Source organism: Ursus americanus, chromosome 35 (genome assembly GCF_024610735.1).
Source record: "Ursus americanus isolate L20-20 chromosome 35, mUrsAme1.1.p, whole genome shotgun sequence".
Taxonomy (NCBI): domain Eukaryota; kingdom Metazoa; phylum Chordata; class Mammalia; order Carnivora; family Ursidae; genus Ursus; species Ursus americanus.
This window is the reverse complement of record NC_142161.1, coordinates 15,056,751-15,072,962: the sequence shown is the minus strand read 5'-3', so window position 1 is coordinate 15,072,962 and position 16,212 is coordinate 15,056,751. Positions and strand designations below refer to the sequence as shown.

Sequence of the window (16,212 nt, the reverse complement as noted above, 5' to 3'; positions counted from 1 at the left end):
GGGCTTTCTTGTCTTGATGCAAATAATTTACTTAATCTTTTCAAAGAAACAGTTTCTTATTTACTATATTATGTTTGTTTTCTAACTCATTAATTTTTGTCTATTTCTTGTTTATAAGCTTTATATTGTTCTTTTCCCTCTAGAATTGAATGTTTTTGTCTTATTTTTATTCTTTATTTTTTAACAGTGAGATGGTCTTAGGCTATAAAATTTTTCGGCATATAGCTCCTGTCCATTTTTTTAGTCTCAGCTTAAATGTCGTTTTTTCTGAAATATTTTCCTCATACTACCTCTCTTTACCTTCCTCCCCAGTCTGTGTTTGGATCTTCCATGTGCTCTCACAGAGCCCTGTACCACTTCCCTGTCATAACATTTATCACACTGTCTTATTACTACTATTATTATTCTTAGATATTCTTATTATTTCTTTCCAAAACAATTATAATAACTCTCTAAATAATCTTGGGTTCTCATATCCTAACTCTTCCCCATGATAATTTATCTTTGGTACTAGATGGTCAAGTCCTTGAGGACAGGAATCATAAGTCTTACTCTCTTGCTCACTATGTGTTCCAGACCACACTGCTTTACTGAAACGATCCTTCTGAAGGTTCGTATCTTGACCATCAAGTCTAAAGTTTTCTCAGTCCTCAACAAGCCCTTTGATTTATCTAATTAACCAAATTTAGTTAATTTAATAAACATTTTAAAAGATTACAGTAGTTGTAGATTTACAAAATAATTGCAAAGTACAGAGAGTTCCCACATACCCTTTTCCCCTACACATAATTTTTTTGTGATAACATCTGTTAAAATTGATGAAACAATATTGATATATTAACTGAAGTCCATAGTTTACATTAGAGTTCATTCTCTGTGTTGTACATTGTATGCATTTTGACAAATGTATAGTAATAGGTATCCACCATTACAGTATCCTATACAATAGTTCCACTGCCCTAAAAACCCCTTGAGTATTATATCCCCTAATTTAATACTGTTGTCTATTCTCTAAAATGTTCTTCTCCCCTGATTTCTGTAACACTACAATTACCTCGTTCAACTCCTAATTCTCTAATTATTCCAAGTTTGTCTTCACTGGCTCATCTTTTACCTCCTGACCCCCTAACATAGTTATCCCTCTCATTGGGATATCTCTCCTGTTTTCTCAACCCCATATTCTCCATGTACTTCTATCTCTCAGTTCTCTGTCATGATTTTGCGGCTGCCTATTACAAATTTTTATCTGCCTTCTTATTACCATCATCACCGTTTTGTTCCCAAATCAGCTCCTCATAATTTTCTTGATAATGTTTAGAAGTATCATTTCAGTCACCCAAACTTGACCGTTTCCTTTCTCTTGCCCTTAGATTTTCATAACTATTGTGCTAATTCTTATTATCCCTTCTTCTATCTTTGCTTTTTTTGCCCCCAACCCCTTGATTCATGTCCTTATTTCTTTAAAGAGACTGTTAGGGCAAGAGATGAAGTCTGTCAGCACCATTTTTTCAACAGTATTTGCTCACTTTGCATCTCTGTCACATTTTGGTAATTCTTGCAGTATTTCAGACTTTTTCATTATATTTGTTATGGTGATCTGTTATCAGTGGTTATGATTTGCTGAAAGCTCAAATGCTTAGCATTTTTTAGCAAAATGATTTTTTAAAATTAAGGTGTGTACTTTTTTAGATATAGTGCTATTGTACACCTACTAAACTGTAGTATAGTGTAAACGTAACTTTTATATACACTTTATTGCTATTTCACTTTATTGTAACCTAGAACTAAACCTGCAATATCTCTGAGGTATCCTTGTATTTTTCTGATGGACTAGAGAGGAAAAATGAAAAGTGACGTTGTTTATACTCTTATCTCCCTAGAACATTTATAGATCCTTTATTTTCTTTGACTAGATTAACTGATTCCTGTTCCTCTTGGTTGAACCACAAGGTTTTTTAATTTCAAATCTCAAAATTTATTATTTCTATCGCAGTGTATATGCAGAGATTCAGAAGTGCTTATAACTTAGCAGACTTCACTTGGAATTTTCCAATAGTAAGCTCATAATACTTTGCCAGTTCTATACATATTCTTATATGGTTGCATGTAAGTTGCAAGTTCGTTAATTTTATGGGTTTTTTTTTCTCGTATCTTCCCCTCGTTATTCATTATTGTACATATTAAGCTAATGGCAATATACCAAACATTTTAGCAGCAGTAGTTAGGTAAGTAGAAAAATAAGAGGGAATGGTGAAAAATTAAAATTTGACATGAAGGGCAGCGGAGCTCTGCTCTTACAAATCGTGGGAAGGTCATAGATAATATAAAGGCGATTTCTCTTTTACGTTTGTATTGTAAAGATTTATGTTCTATTTTTTTCTACAAGGTGCATATCTTTCTCCCTGCTTTTAGATTTATATAATATTAGGTAAACATTTCTATTTAAGTCTTCCCAATTTTATAAATTGTGGTTTATGAGTTCTAATTGATAGCCATTTACCTGGAAAAAATGAAAAAGTTTGAAATTACTGCAAGAATTACCAAAATGTGACACAGGAACACAAAGTAAGACACTGAGAGGTTCCCTTTCTGCCAGAATCAGTATTTACACATAGTGGATTGTGCTTCCAAATTAAATTCTTAACAGTTTTCTTGAGATTACTTTTTCTTTTGAGATGTACTTCTTAGACTGTACATTTTACTCATTTTTAAAGTATACATGTTTTTAGTATATTCACAGGTTTGTGCAACTGTCACAACAACCTGATTTTAGAATATTTTAGTTCCTTCAAAAGGAATCCCATACCCATGACCAGTAACTCCCCATTACCACCAACCATCCCCTTCCCCCACTCCCCAGCTCTAGACAATGCTGATCTACTTTCTATAGATATGCCTACTGGACATTTCATATAAAAGGCGTCAAACATTATGTGGTCTTTTGTGGCAGGCTTCTTAGCATGGTGTTTTCAAAGTTCATCCATATTACAGTGCGTCTCAGCACTTCATTTCTTTTTATTGCTAAATAATATTCCATTGTATGGAATATTCTACATTCTGTTTATCCATTCATCAGTTGATGGACATTTGGGTTGGTTTCACTTTTTGGGTATTATGGATAATGCTGCTGTGAACATTCATGTACAGTTTTTTGCCATGGACACTAGTTTTATAAACTTTTTTATAAGACTTTATAGTTTTAAACCTTATATTAAGATCTAACGTCCTTTTTGTTTGTTGTTTTTGGTGTGAGATAGGAAGTTGCAAGGTAAGAATCCACCTTATTTTTTTGCTTGTTCATATCCAGTTGCCCCAGCACTATTTGTTGAAAAGACTCTTCTTTTCCCATTGAATTGCCATGGTATCCTTGTCAGAAAAGCAATTGATGACAAATATAAGGGTTTATTTCTAGATCAAAGATTCTGCTCCATATTCATCTGTTTGTCACTTCTTATGACACTACCACAGTGCATTGATTGCTACTGCTTTGTAGCAAGTTTTAAAATTGGGAATTATGAATTCTCCAACTTTGTCTTCTTTTTCAAGATAGTTATGGATATTCTGAATTTTAGGATGAGCTTGTTAATTTCTACAAAAACAGCAGCTGGGATTTTGGTAGGGATATACATTAAGTTTGTAGATCAGTTTGGGGGTATGGTCTTAACAATATTAAGTCTTTCAGTCCATGAATGGGATTTTTTTAAAGATTTTTAATTTCTTTTGACAATGTTTTGTAATTTTCAGAGTATAAATTTTATACTTGACTTTTTGTTAAGTACTTTTATACTTATATACCCAAGTAATTTATTATTTTTGATATGGTATAGTATTATAAAAGGAATTTTCTTAATTTTGATTGTTCATTGTTGGTATATAGATATACAATTGATTTTTGTATCCTGAACCCTGCTGTACTCATTTAATAGCTCTAAAAACTTTTCAGTAGATTCCTTAGGGTTTTCTGTACACAAAATCATCTCATCTGCAGGTGGAGGTAGTTTTACTTCTTTTCAATCACATTACTAATTTAGTCTCTTTGTAATTGATCTATTCAGGTGTTCTCTTTCCTCTTAAGTTGGATTTAATAATTTGTGTATCTCTAGGTATTTTTCTATTTAATCTATTTTATCTAACTTGTTGGCATAGAGTTGTTCATAGTTTTCCTATATAATCCTTTTTATTTCTGTACTGTATGTAGTGGTGTCTCTTCCTTAGATTCTGATTTTAGTAATTTGAGTCTTCTCTTTTTTTCTTTTTCAATCTAACTCTAAGATTATCAATTTTGTTTATCATCTCAAAACAATTTTTGCTTTCATTGATTTTTCTCTGTTGTTTTTCTGTTCTGTTTTATTTCCACCTTAGTCTTTATTATTTCCTTTTTCTTCCTTTGATTTTAGTTGCTTTTCTAGTTTCTTAAAGCGGAAGGTTTAGTTATTGATGCAAGATCTTTTCATCTTTTTTAATATAGGCATTTACATCTATAAATTTACCAGTGAACACTGCTTTGCCTGCATGCCATCAATTTTGGTATGTTATGTTTTCATTTTCATCATCTCTAGGTATCTTCTTGTTTCCCTTGACATTCATTCTTTCAGTTATTTAGGAGTACATTGTTTCATTTCTATGTACATGTGCAATTCCCAAAGTTTTTTTTACTTTTACTGATTTCTGATTTCATTCCATTGTGATTAGAAAGTACATTTTGCATAATTTCAGTCCTTTTAAATTTATTGAGGCTTGTTTTCTGACCTACCATACGGTCCAACCCTATAGGATGTTCCTGTATCCTTGAGAAGAATGTGTATTCTACTGTTTTGTGGGGTGTTGTATAAATGTCTTTTAGGTCTAGTTGGTTTACAGTGTTATTGAAGTCTTCCATTTCCCTATTGATTCTCTCTTAATTGTTTTGTCCACTGTTGAAAGTCAGGTATTGAAGTCTTCAACTGTGATTGTAGAAATGCCTATTTCTGCCTCCAGTTCTGTTTTTGCTTCATGTATTTTGAAGCTCTCTGTTGAGTGCATGTGTGTTTTTAATTTTCATAATCTTCCTAGAAGGTTGACCTTTTAACATTATGAAATGTCTTTTTATCACTAATATTTTTCATTTTAAAGTCTGGTATTAATATAGCCACTCTGTGTTTCTTGGTTACTGTTTGCATGGTATCTTCCGTTTATTTTACTTTCAACATGTGTCTTTGAATCAAAAGTGTAATGCTTGATCACTTGTTTATTTTCTAGTGATTTGGCTGAAATAATCCTGCAAAGTCTGTTTCCCCACAGTGTGCAGCCTCAGCTGTCCCTGCTCAAAAATTTTAAAATGTTTTTTATCTTTTAGTAGGGCTAGCCATAGGTTCTCTCCTGGGTTGACATAATCTATTAATCCAAGTTTGTATTTTGGCCCCCTTAGCCAGTTAGATTTTTATTGTTTATTGTGGTTGTATGTGTGGCTTGGAGGCTGCTATCGCATTCATAATGTATATATTTTTTTGTCCCATGTTCACCCAGAGACTAGTAGCTTAGAAGTTTGCTCTCTGGTTGCTCCAAATAGGGTACAGTTTTGGATATGCAGAGTCTTCTAGACTGCCAGTATTGACTGGATGTTGTTTTTAAGTTGTGGCTTCCTAACAGTTGACCCTGAGCTCAAATAGAGTATTTGTGAGGCTTCACCTTATGTTGATAGGTCTGTGTGGCTTGGGGCATGCTTTCATGTCTGTCCTGCATCTTACTCTGTTTGCTCCTGCGTGGGTGCAAGGTAGTACATATGCACAGGCTTCTTGACCTGTAGGCTTGACTGTGTTCCCAAGAGGACCCTTTTTGACTCTCTCTTCCTGCTTCTCTCTGTTAAAATTTCTGGATGCTCTGTTGTTTTACTTGTGTCTGGAAGTGTTAGCTTCTCTTAATGGCTTTCCACCATGCTCTTTCTTGTTTTTGACAAACCCATAGGCATGGAGTTCTCCAAGCTTTGTTTCAAAATCAAATCATTCCCCTCAGGCAGAGCTGCTGCTGACTTCTTTGTCCTTATGACCTGTGTTTTACCCTGAGCAGAACACAAGTAGTGGCACAATTCTGCCACTATACCTGAGCTGGGGTCAAGGACCAACTTTTGCTGGAATAACTAACACCTTCACTCTAAAACTGAACAGTGAGGGAAGGATTGGCAGTTCTTCATCTTCATAGCTTTCCCCTACTGGTGTGAAACCTCTAGCCTTACTGGTAAGCTAGAGTGGGGAAGACTGGGACAGACTTAGCTTTTTCCACCTAGAGCTTCCATCATAAGAGAGGGAGCTAAGGAAGTTAAGGAAGTTATGAGTTAAGGAAGACATGGTTCTTTCAGTCACAGCTGCCTGGAACAGATCTTATGCAGCATGGATCTGGAGAAGATAAGAAACCCAGCCAACAGCCTACTTCACCCAGGATGAAACCATATTCCCAGTCTGGGAACTGGAGGGGAGAGGGAACCCTTATCTTGGCCTGAGTAGAATGCCCAGGGTAAAGCTATAATGGGGAAGTAAAGGGTGGGTAAGGGAGCAGTCATGGCTCAGATGCCAAAGACTCCTTCTGTTCTTACTGGATTTGGTAGATTTTCTTGATTGGATGTTTTTCCATTTGCTATATGCCCTTAGGACAATAGGCAGAGAATTTAAACGATTTTTTAAAAATCATTTTCACCACTTAAATTGTTATTTTGCTTGAGAAAGGGTCCACTGAGATACTTATTCTGTAATTCTGGAAGTCCCTGCCCCAGTTATATTTTATTGCTTAGGTTAGATTATCCTAAATACATTGAATATACCAAAAGTTGCCTAAGTGTTCACCCCATAAAGTGAAATATTGCCATAGTGGAAGCAACTAAAATATCTTTGTTCCTGATTTTAAGTTGCTCGTGTTGAAACCCATAATCATGACCTTACAACTTCCTCAAGATATGTAGGAAAATCTGGTTGTCTGACTAACTTTTTCAAATGATTTCAATTATTACTTGTTGAATATGGTTTGTTTGCTTGCTTTCTAATTTCTACATACTATAGTGTGAAAACATTACCCCTGTCATAAAGTTCGCTAGCCCATGCTCTGTTAAATCACCTTAGACCAAATGTAGTGTGCCCTAGTTAACTTGGAAAGCCATATGTTATACAAGAAATTTGTTTTTATGAACATTTTTAATTTGAAGGAGATCTAAAAAGAAAATGTCTAAGAGCGTGTCACTTATTCCATACAGTTCTATAATATTTGTGTGCAAATTTCTTATTTCTTATTCTGTACTTTGAAGAAATGGATCATTTCTCAGTCATCTCCGTACTCCTACTTAGTTTTATTTCTAAGACACATCCATTCAACTCTGGGATTTAGCCACATTGTACCACAGGTACCTCCTCAGATGCTTCATGCATTCACACATGTCTTTGCTGATGCTCGTTCTCCTCTTCATTTATCAGACCTCACTTGCCTTCACCCAACTCAGTGTTACTCTCTCCTTTAAGTGTCTCTCTGTTTCTCCAGTCAGAAGTAATCGCACCTTTCTTTTGTTCTACTGGCAAGCTTACTTTTTTTTTTTACTTATAATTATGTATCTTCCTCAGATTTTTTTTACTTATAATTACGTATCTTTTACTTATATTTTTTACTTATAAATTTTTACTTATAATTACATATCTAATTTTTTACTTATCATTACATATCCTAGTAGATTATAAGATTTAATTCATGTTCATCTCTTTATTGCCACATACTTTGTACATTGAACTTATTTATTGGATGAATGAATAGAGAAATTATGATTAAATGAATGGTGTATAATCTTTTGTTTTATAGTCGAGAGACCCACAAGATCGCAGTATTTTATGTTGCTGAAGGACAAGAAGACAAACATTCCATTCTCACCAATACAGGAGGAAGTCAAGCATATGAAGATTTTGTAGCTGGTCTTGGTTGGGAGGTATTGTTTTTAAATAATACCAAATATCATTGTATTTTTATTTGGAACCAGTGGTTTTTTATTTCTTCCTAGCTTATTTTAGAAGAATTACTTTAGGAGACTCAACAACTTAATGCTGAGGTATTGTTTTTAAATAATACCAAATATCATTGTATTTTTATTTGGAACCAGTGGTTTTTTATTTCTTCCTAGCTTATTTTAGAAGAATTACTTTAGGAGACTCAACAACTTAATGCTGGGTTTCTGCTTTATATCCTATTTGCAAAGACAGAAGCAGGTTTGGACTTTGAAGGGAAAGTTGTTGACTGTTTTTTATGAGTGAATATATTGTTAGTACTAAACTCCTAAGTTTAGGTGATCTGGATATTCCTCACAGCTGTGACCACTAGACAAGTGGTCTTCAGCACTATTCCAAGGCTTTTAGGGTCCACATTGGCTTGGTTAGTTTTGGGGAGATTAATTTCCAGATCCTGAATTTTACTAAAATTAATGCCTGAGAACCCTTCTGCTGTCTGTTGCCTCACCTTTTCTATTCTTCAACTCTGTAAAAGAAAGGCATACCACACACTCACCCAAGTCCTGCATTGCCCCAGAAGGTTTGTCACCCAAAAAAATTTCATTCAAAAAGGCATGTTCTGAGAGGGTCTCTGACGGCAAATCAGGAAATATTGAAAGGTGCACTGCACTTTATGTCATCCTGGCAACTAGCTCATGTCAAGGTTCCTGTACCATGTCTATCTTATAATTGTAACTCAGAAGGGGAGGTATTTGTCATAGGGATTTGTGTTAATGTTCATTTAAATTGACACATGAAATGTCAGACATTTTCTAACAAAGTGAATTTGATGATGGCTGATTGATTTGTCATTAAGTTAATAGCAGACATTTTATATATATTGTATCAGCCAAATAGGTAGCTCTATAATTTGATGAAAATATATTTAAAGCACATATACACATATGTGTATACATACACATATGTATACACATATACAGTACACTGGCAATTATATCTTTTGCAACAGTTTAAACTTGTGATGAAAATTTTTATATAGTTGTCAATACATAGTTTTTAAAAATTCCTGTAGAGAGCGCATGAGCAAAATTGTTGAAGACCACTGCACTAGACTATATAGAGTGCAGGCACTTCTATCTCATTGATTTTTCATTTTAAAAGACATCCAAGTGCCTTGTACAGTGTTCAGTACATAAGCCTTTAGCATTCAGTATATATTTTTAATGGCTTATCTTACATGCTACTTCCTTTTAAGTGAATTACTTGGGGTCTTTGTTCCTATTTGCTTATTTGTCAAATGTAATATACTTCTTTACGCAACAGATATGACATGAAGTTCAGTTGAGATTAGGTATATGAAAGTGCTTTGGAAACTATAAAGAAAAATTATAAATAGATTTTCTGTTTAAAAAAAAACACAGAAAAGTATTAATAAAAGCAAGAGACATTTGAAAAAGAACAAACTCGGAGTACAGTACTCACACTTCTTTGTTTCAAAACTTAGTACAAAACAATAATCAAACAGTATGGTACTTGCACCAAGGATAGATATATTGATCAATGGAATAGAATTGAGATTCTAGAAATAAACCCATACTTCTACGGTCAACAGATTTTTGACAAGTGCCAAAACCATCCAGTGGAGAAAGAATAGTGTTTTCAATAAATGGTGCCAGAATAGCTGGATAGCCACATGCAAAAGAATGAAGTTGGACTCTTACCTCACACTATATATGTACAAAAATTAACTCAAAGTAGATCAGAAACCTCACAGTAAGAGCTGAAAGTATAAAATTCTTTTAAGACTTAAAATTCTTTTAAGTCTTAAATTTTCATGACCTTGGATTTTGCTAAGGTTTTTTTTTTTCCTAGTTTTATGGAGCTGTAATTAATAAATAAAAGGGATTTTTATATATGACACTAAAAACATGAACAGCAAAGGAAAAAATAAATAAATTGGATTTCAGGGCACCTGAATGGCTCTGGTGATTAAGCGTCCAACTCTTGGTTTCGGCTTAAGTCATGATCTCAGGGTCTTGAGATCAAGCCCCATGTTGGGCTCCCCCGCTCAGTTGTGGAATCTGCTTCAGATTCTTTCTCCCTGTCCCTCCCCTTCTTACGCTTCCCTCTCACACACACAATCCCTCAAATAAATAAATAAACAAATAAAATCTTGAAACAAATAAATAAATTGGATTTCATCAAACTGTAAACTTTGGTGCTTCAAAGGACACTATAAATATTTAAAGTGAAAAGGCAACCTACAGAATTGGGAAAAATAATTGCAAATCATATATATGATAAGGGACTTGAATCTAAAATATACAAAGAACTCATACAAATCAATAATTAGAAAACAATTGATTTAAAAAATTAGAACCTGAATGAACATTTCTTTTAATAAGATATGCACATAACCAATAAGCTCATGAAAAGATGCTTGACATCATTATTAGAGAAATGCATATCAAAACCACAGAGTTACTACTTCATACCCATTAGGCTGGCTAGAATCAAAAAGTCAGATAACAACAGCTGTAGGCTAGGATTCAGTACAATCTGAACCGATCTTACACTGCTAGTAGGAATGTGAAATGGTGTAGCTGCTGTGGAAAATGATCTAGCAGCTCATCACATAGTAAAACACTGAATTACCATATGATCAGAAATTCTACTCTCAGATAGATACCCAAGAGACATGAAATTGTATATTCAGACAAAAACTTGTACATGGATGTTTATAGAAGCATTATTCATAAAAACCAAAAAGTGGAAGCAGCGCAAATGTCCATCAATGGATGGATGGATAAAATGTGATACATTCATATAATGGAATATTATTTCGCCATGAAAAGGAATGAAGTATTGATGTGCTCCAATATGGATATACCTTGAAAACGTGTTAGATGAAAGAAACCAGTCACAGACATGTGTTATGATCCATTTATTTGAAATATCACTATATATATATATATATATATATATATATATATATATATATGTATATGTATATGTATTTATACACACACATACACACACATATACAAAAAGTAGGTCAGTGGTTGCTTAGGACTAGGAGGGATGAGGGAAGATCAGGGTGATAGCTAAAAGTTACAGGGTTTTTGATGAAAATGTTCTAAAATTGACTGTAGTGATGATTGCACTTACCTGTGAATATCCTGAAGTCCATTAAGTTGTACAATGGGAACTTTCATTTCTAGGAAGATCAAAGAGACATACTCTCCTTATTCTTCACACTAAGTACAACAAAAACCCTGTGCGTTACATATAAAACAAACATTAAAAGACTCTGAAAGGTAGATAGGAAGACAGACCAACTCAGGACCAAGGAATGACATGATGATGGGTTCTCAAGGTTTTCTCTTTGTCTCCTGTGTCTCCGAATTGGATCTGAAATAGCAACCGAGAAACATCAGCAAGTACTATAATGAGGCATCCCCAGCACCACATGAGAGTAGTATCAGATAGTGTTAGAGAAGGCCAACCAAAAAGCCAAGATTTTCATCTCTGTCAGCTGGTCAAGTCCCCCATCCACACCAACAACACAATGTCAGTGGAGACTACATGAGGAACCTGGAATTTTCTCCCCACCTGGCATAATGAGGTGCCCCTACCTCCTCCACCGTGGTAGATCAGAGGAGGCCTAGTGGAGAAGTAGGCTTTTTACCATCACCCAGCAGTAATGAGACTAACCCTACTAGTAATGACTAACCTTTCCTCAGTAGACACCACATAGGAAACCAGAACTCCTACCTCTACCTAACAGTAATGAAGATCTCCCCTCTGCAGTTGTCAGCTGAGGTTAAGTGAGAAACCTATACTTCACCCTCCACCTTGCTATAGTGAGGCAGTAAACACCTTGCTTCTTTGACAGAGCTGTGTCACAAAACAGCCAGCTGAAACAGAAGTTTTAAATAAGATTCATAGTCTTAAACATAATATGAAAATGTCCAAGCTTTGATCAAAAATCATACCAAGACCCAGCAAAGTCTCAAACTGAATGAAAAGAAGAAAATACTAACACCAAATGACAAAGATTTTGAGGTAACCATAATAGTCAATGGAAATTGACTAGCAATTAGGAACACAGTTGAAATAAATGAAGACTAGAAAATCTGAAAATTTAAAATTTACTGAAATAAAAAGCTCAGTAGATGTGCCCAGCAACAGAGTCAGGTAAAGATGGGAGAAGAATCAATAAACTGGAAGTTGGAACAATAAAAAAATGTGAACAGCAGAGAGAGAAAAAACTTAAGGACAGTGAACAGAGTATCAGAGACCTATGGGACTATGACAAAAGATTTAACATTCCTGTTATGTGAGTCCCAGGAGGAGAGGAGAAATAGGTTGGGTCTGAAAATTACTTGAAGAAATAATGTTGAAAATTTCCCAAATTGGCAAGAGAAATAAAGTTAATAAAGCTACAGATTAAAGAAGCTGGGTGAAACCCAGACAGGATAAATTGAAAAAAAAATCTGTGCAAGACACATCATAATTAAACTTCTGAAAAATAAGTCTCAAAAAAAGTCTTAAAAACATCTGGAGAAAAGTTGTTCTTTATCTGTAAGGGGAAAGCAATTAGAATGAAAGGGATTTTCTTATCAGAAACTCTAGTAGCCAGGGATGCCTGGGTGGCTGAGTCGGTTAAGCGTCCAACTCTTGGTCTCGGCTCAGGTCTTCATCTCATGGTTGTGAGTTCAAGCCCCACATTGGGTTCCAAGCTGAGCATGGATCCTACTTAAAAAAAAAACAAAAAAACAAAACCAAGAAACAAACTATAGTAGTCCAGAGAAAGTGACAATATTTTTCAAGTGCTGAAAGAAAAATTAATGTCAACCAGAATCATATTAGCTAGTGAAGGAATGAAGCAAAACATTCTCAGATGAAGGAAAACTTAGAGAACTTGTTGCAAGCAGACCTACCCTAAAAGAACAACTAAAAGTTGTTTTAACAGAAAGGAAGCAATAGAAAGAACCTTGGAACACTGGAAAGAAAGAGCGTGACAAGAAAAAATATGGGTAAATACATTAGGTATTACTTCTCCTTTTGGGTTTTCTTAAATATGTTTGATGGTTGATGCAAAATTTATTTCTGATGTGTTTCTAAGTTATATTACAAACAATTGAGGGTAAAACTGAGGCAGGGTTTGTATATTTCTCTCAAACTGGTAAAGTGACATTAGTAGACTGTGATAAGTTATGTACATACAGTCTTACACCAAGAGCAACCACTAAAAATATGTATACAAAAAATACACTAAAAAAAGATAAATAAAAATTGTAGAAGATGTTTAAGTAATCCATAGGAGGCAGGTAAAATAAACCAAAGAAATGAAAAACAGAAACAGGAAACAAAGAATAAAATGGCAGGCTTAAGCCCTACCATATCAGTCATTACATTAAATATAAATTGTCTAAAAATACCAATTAAAAACTGGCAGAGTGCATTAAAGATATGACCCTCCTATATGCTATATAAAATATATTCACTTCAACTATTACAATAGGGGCTGGTAGAAAGTAAAAGGATGAGTGGGGTGCCTAGGTAGCCCAGTTGGTTAAGCATCCAGCTCTTGATTTCAGCTTGGGTCATGATTTCAGGGTTGTGAGATTGAGCCCTGCATCAGGCTCCACGTTCATTGGGGAATCTGCTTGAGATTCTCTCTCTCCATCTCCCTCTGCTGCTCCCTACCACGTTCTCTCTCCCTCTCTCCCTTCCTCATTACATCACATGCCCTCCTTAATGTCCATCACCCAGTTACTACTCCATCCCCCCACCTGCCTCCCCTCCAGCAACCCTCAGTTTGTTTCCTGTGATTAAGAGTCTCTTATGGTTTGTCTCCCTCTCTGATTTCATATTGTTTTATTTTTCCTTCTCTTCCCCTATGATCCTCTGCCTTGTTTCTTAAACTCCACTTATGAGTGAGATGATACGATAATTGTCTTTTTTTGATTGACTTATTTCACTTAGCGTAATTCCCTCTAGTTCCATCCACATCTTTGCAAATGGCAAGATTTCATTTTTTGATGGCTGTGTAATATTCTCATTGTATATATATACACCACATCTTCTTTATCCATTCATCTGTCGATGGACATTTGGACTCTTTCCATAGTTTGGCTTTTGTGGAAATTGCTGATATAAACAGTGGGGTACAGGTGCCCCTTTGGATCACTACAGTTGTATCTTTGGGGTAAATACCCAATAGTGCAATTGCCGGTCATAGGGTAGCTCTTTTTTCAACTTTTTGAGGAACCTCCATGCTGTCTCCCAGAGTGGCTGCACCAGCTTGCATTCCCACCAACAGTGTAGGAGGGTTCCCCTTTCTCCGCATCCTTGCCAACGTCTGTCGTTTCCTGAGTGGTTAATTTTAGCCATTCTGACTGGTGTGAGGTGGAATCTCATTGTGGTTTTGATTTGTATTTCCCTGATGCTGAGTGATGATGAGCATATTTTCATTCTCCAAAAAAGTTTGGAGAAATGTCTGTTCATGTCTTCTGCCCATTTCTTGATTGGATTATTTGTTCTTTGGGTGTTGAGTTTGGTAAGTTCATTATAGACTTTGGATATTAACCCTTTATCTGATATATCATTTGCAAACATCATCTCCCATTCTTTCAGTTGTCTTTTGGTTTTGTCGACTGTTTCCTTTGCTGTGCAAAAGCCTTTTATCTTGATGAAGTCCCAATAGTCTATTTTTGCCTTTGTTTTCCTTGCCTTTGGAGATGTGTCTAGCAAGAAGTTGCTGCCTGTGTTCTCCTCTAGGATTTTGATGGATTCCTTTCATCCATTTTGAGTCTATATTTTGTGTATGGTGTAAGGAAATGGTCCAGTTTCAGCCTTCTGCATGTGGCTGTCCAGTTTTCCCAACACCATTTGATGAGGAGACTTTTTTCCATTGGATATTCTTTACTGCTCTGTTGAAGAGTAGTTGACCATAGAGTTGAGGGTCCATTTCTGGGTTCTCTATTCTGTTCCATTGATCTGTGGGTCTGTTTTTTGTGCCAGTACCATACTGTCTTAATGATTACAGCTATGTAGTAGAGCTTAAAGTCCAGAACTGTGATACCACAAGGTTTGGCTTGCTTTTTCAACATTCCTTTGGTTATTCAGGGTCTTTTCTGGTTCCATACAAATTGCAGGATTATTTGTTCCAGCTCTGTGAAAAAAGTTGATGGTATCTTGGTAGGGATTGCATTAACTGTGTAGATTGCTCTAGGTGGCATAGACATTTTAACAATATTTCTTCTTGCAGTCCATGAGTATGGAATGTTTTTCCATGTCTTTGTGTCTTCCTCAATTTCTTTCATGAGTTTTCTATAGTTTTCTGAGTACAGAAAACTATATTTCCTTTGCCTCTTTGGTTAGGTTTATTCCTAGGTATCTTATGGATTTGGGTGCAATTGTAAATGAGAGCAACTCCTTAATTTCTCTTTCTTCTGTCTCATTGTTAGTGTATAGGAATGCAACTGATTTCTGTGCATTGATTTTATATGCTGCCACTTTGCTGAATTCCTGTATGAGTTCTGGCAATTTTGGGGTGGAGTCGTTTGGGTTTTCCACCTAGAGTATCATGTCATCTGCAAAGAGTGAGAGTTTAACTTCTTTGCCAATTTGAATGCATTTTATTTCTTTTTGTTGTCTGATTGCTGTGGCTAAGACTTCTAGTACTATGTTGAACAACTGTGCTGATAGTGGACATCCCTGCCACGTTCCTTAGGGGGAAAGCTCTCAGTTTTTCCCCATTGATAATGATACTCACTGTGGGCTTTTCATATATGGCTTTTATGTTACTGAGGTATGTTCCTCTGTCTTGACGCTGCAAAGAGTTGTTTTTTTTTTTAAGATTTTATTTATTTATTTGACAGAGAGACAGCCAGCAAGAGAGGGAACACAAGTGGGGGAGTGGGAGAGGAAGAAGCAGGCTCCCAGCGGAGGAGCCCAGTGCGGGGCTTGATCCCAGAATGCCAGGATCACACCCTGAGCCAAAGGCAGACGCTTAACGACTGAGCCACCCAGGCGCCCCATGCAAAGAGTTTTAATCAAGAAAGGATGCTGTACTTTGTCAAATGCTTTTTCTGCATCTATTGAGAGGATCCTATGGTTCTTGTCCTTTCTTTTATTTATGTGGTGTATCATATTAATTTGCAGATGTTGAACCACACTTGCAGCCCAGGAATAAGTCCCACTTGGTCATAGTGAATAATCCTTTTAATGTACTATTGGACCCTACTGGCTA

The 16,212-nt window shown here is 35.5% G+C and overlaps 1 protein-coding gene across 8 annotated transcripts in view; it reads left to right on the top strand.

Moving 5' to 3' along the window:
* Window positions 1–16,212, top strand: part of RALGAPA1 (Ral GTPase activating protein catalytic subunit alpha 1) — a 258,245-nt gene that overhangs the window by 182,819 nt on the left and 59,214 nt on the right. For all 8 annotated transcript variants that reach the window (XM_045799896.2, XM_087858978.1, XM_087858977.1 and 5 more), the window contains one exon: window positions 7,813–7,936. In XM_045799896.2, coding sequence (XP_045655852.1) covers window positions 7,813–7,936 — 124 coding nt within the window. The remainder of the gene's footprint in view (window positions 1–7,812; window positions 7,937–16,212) is intronic.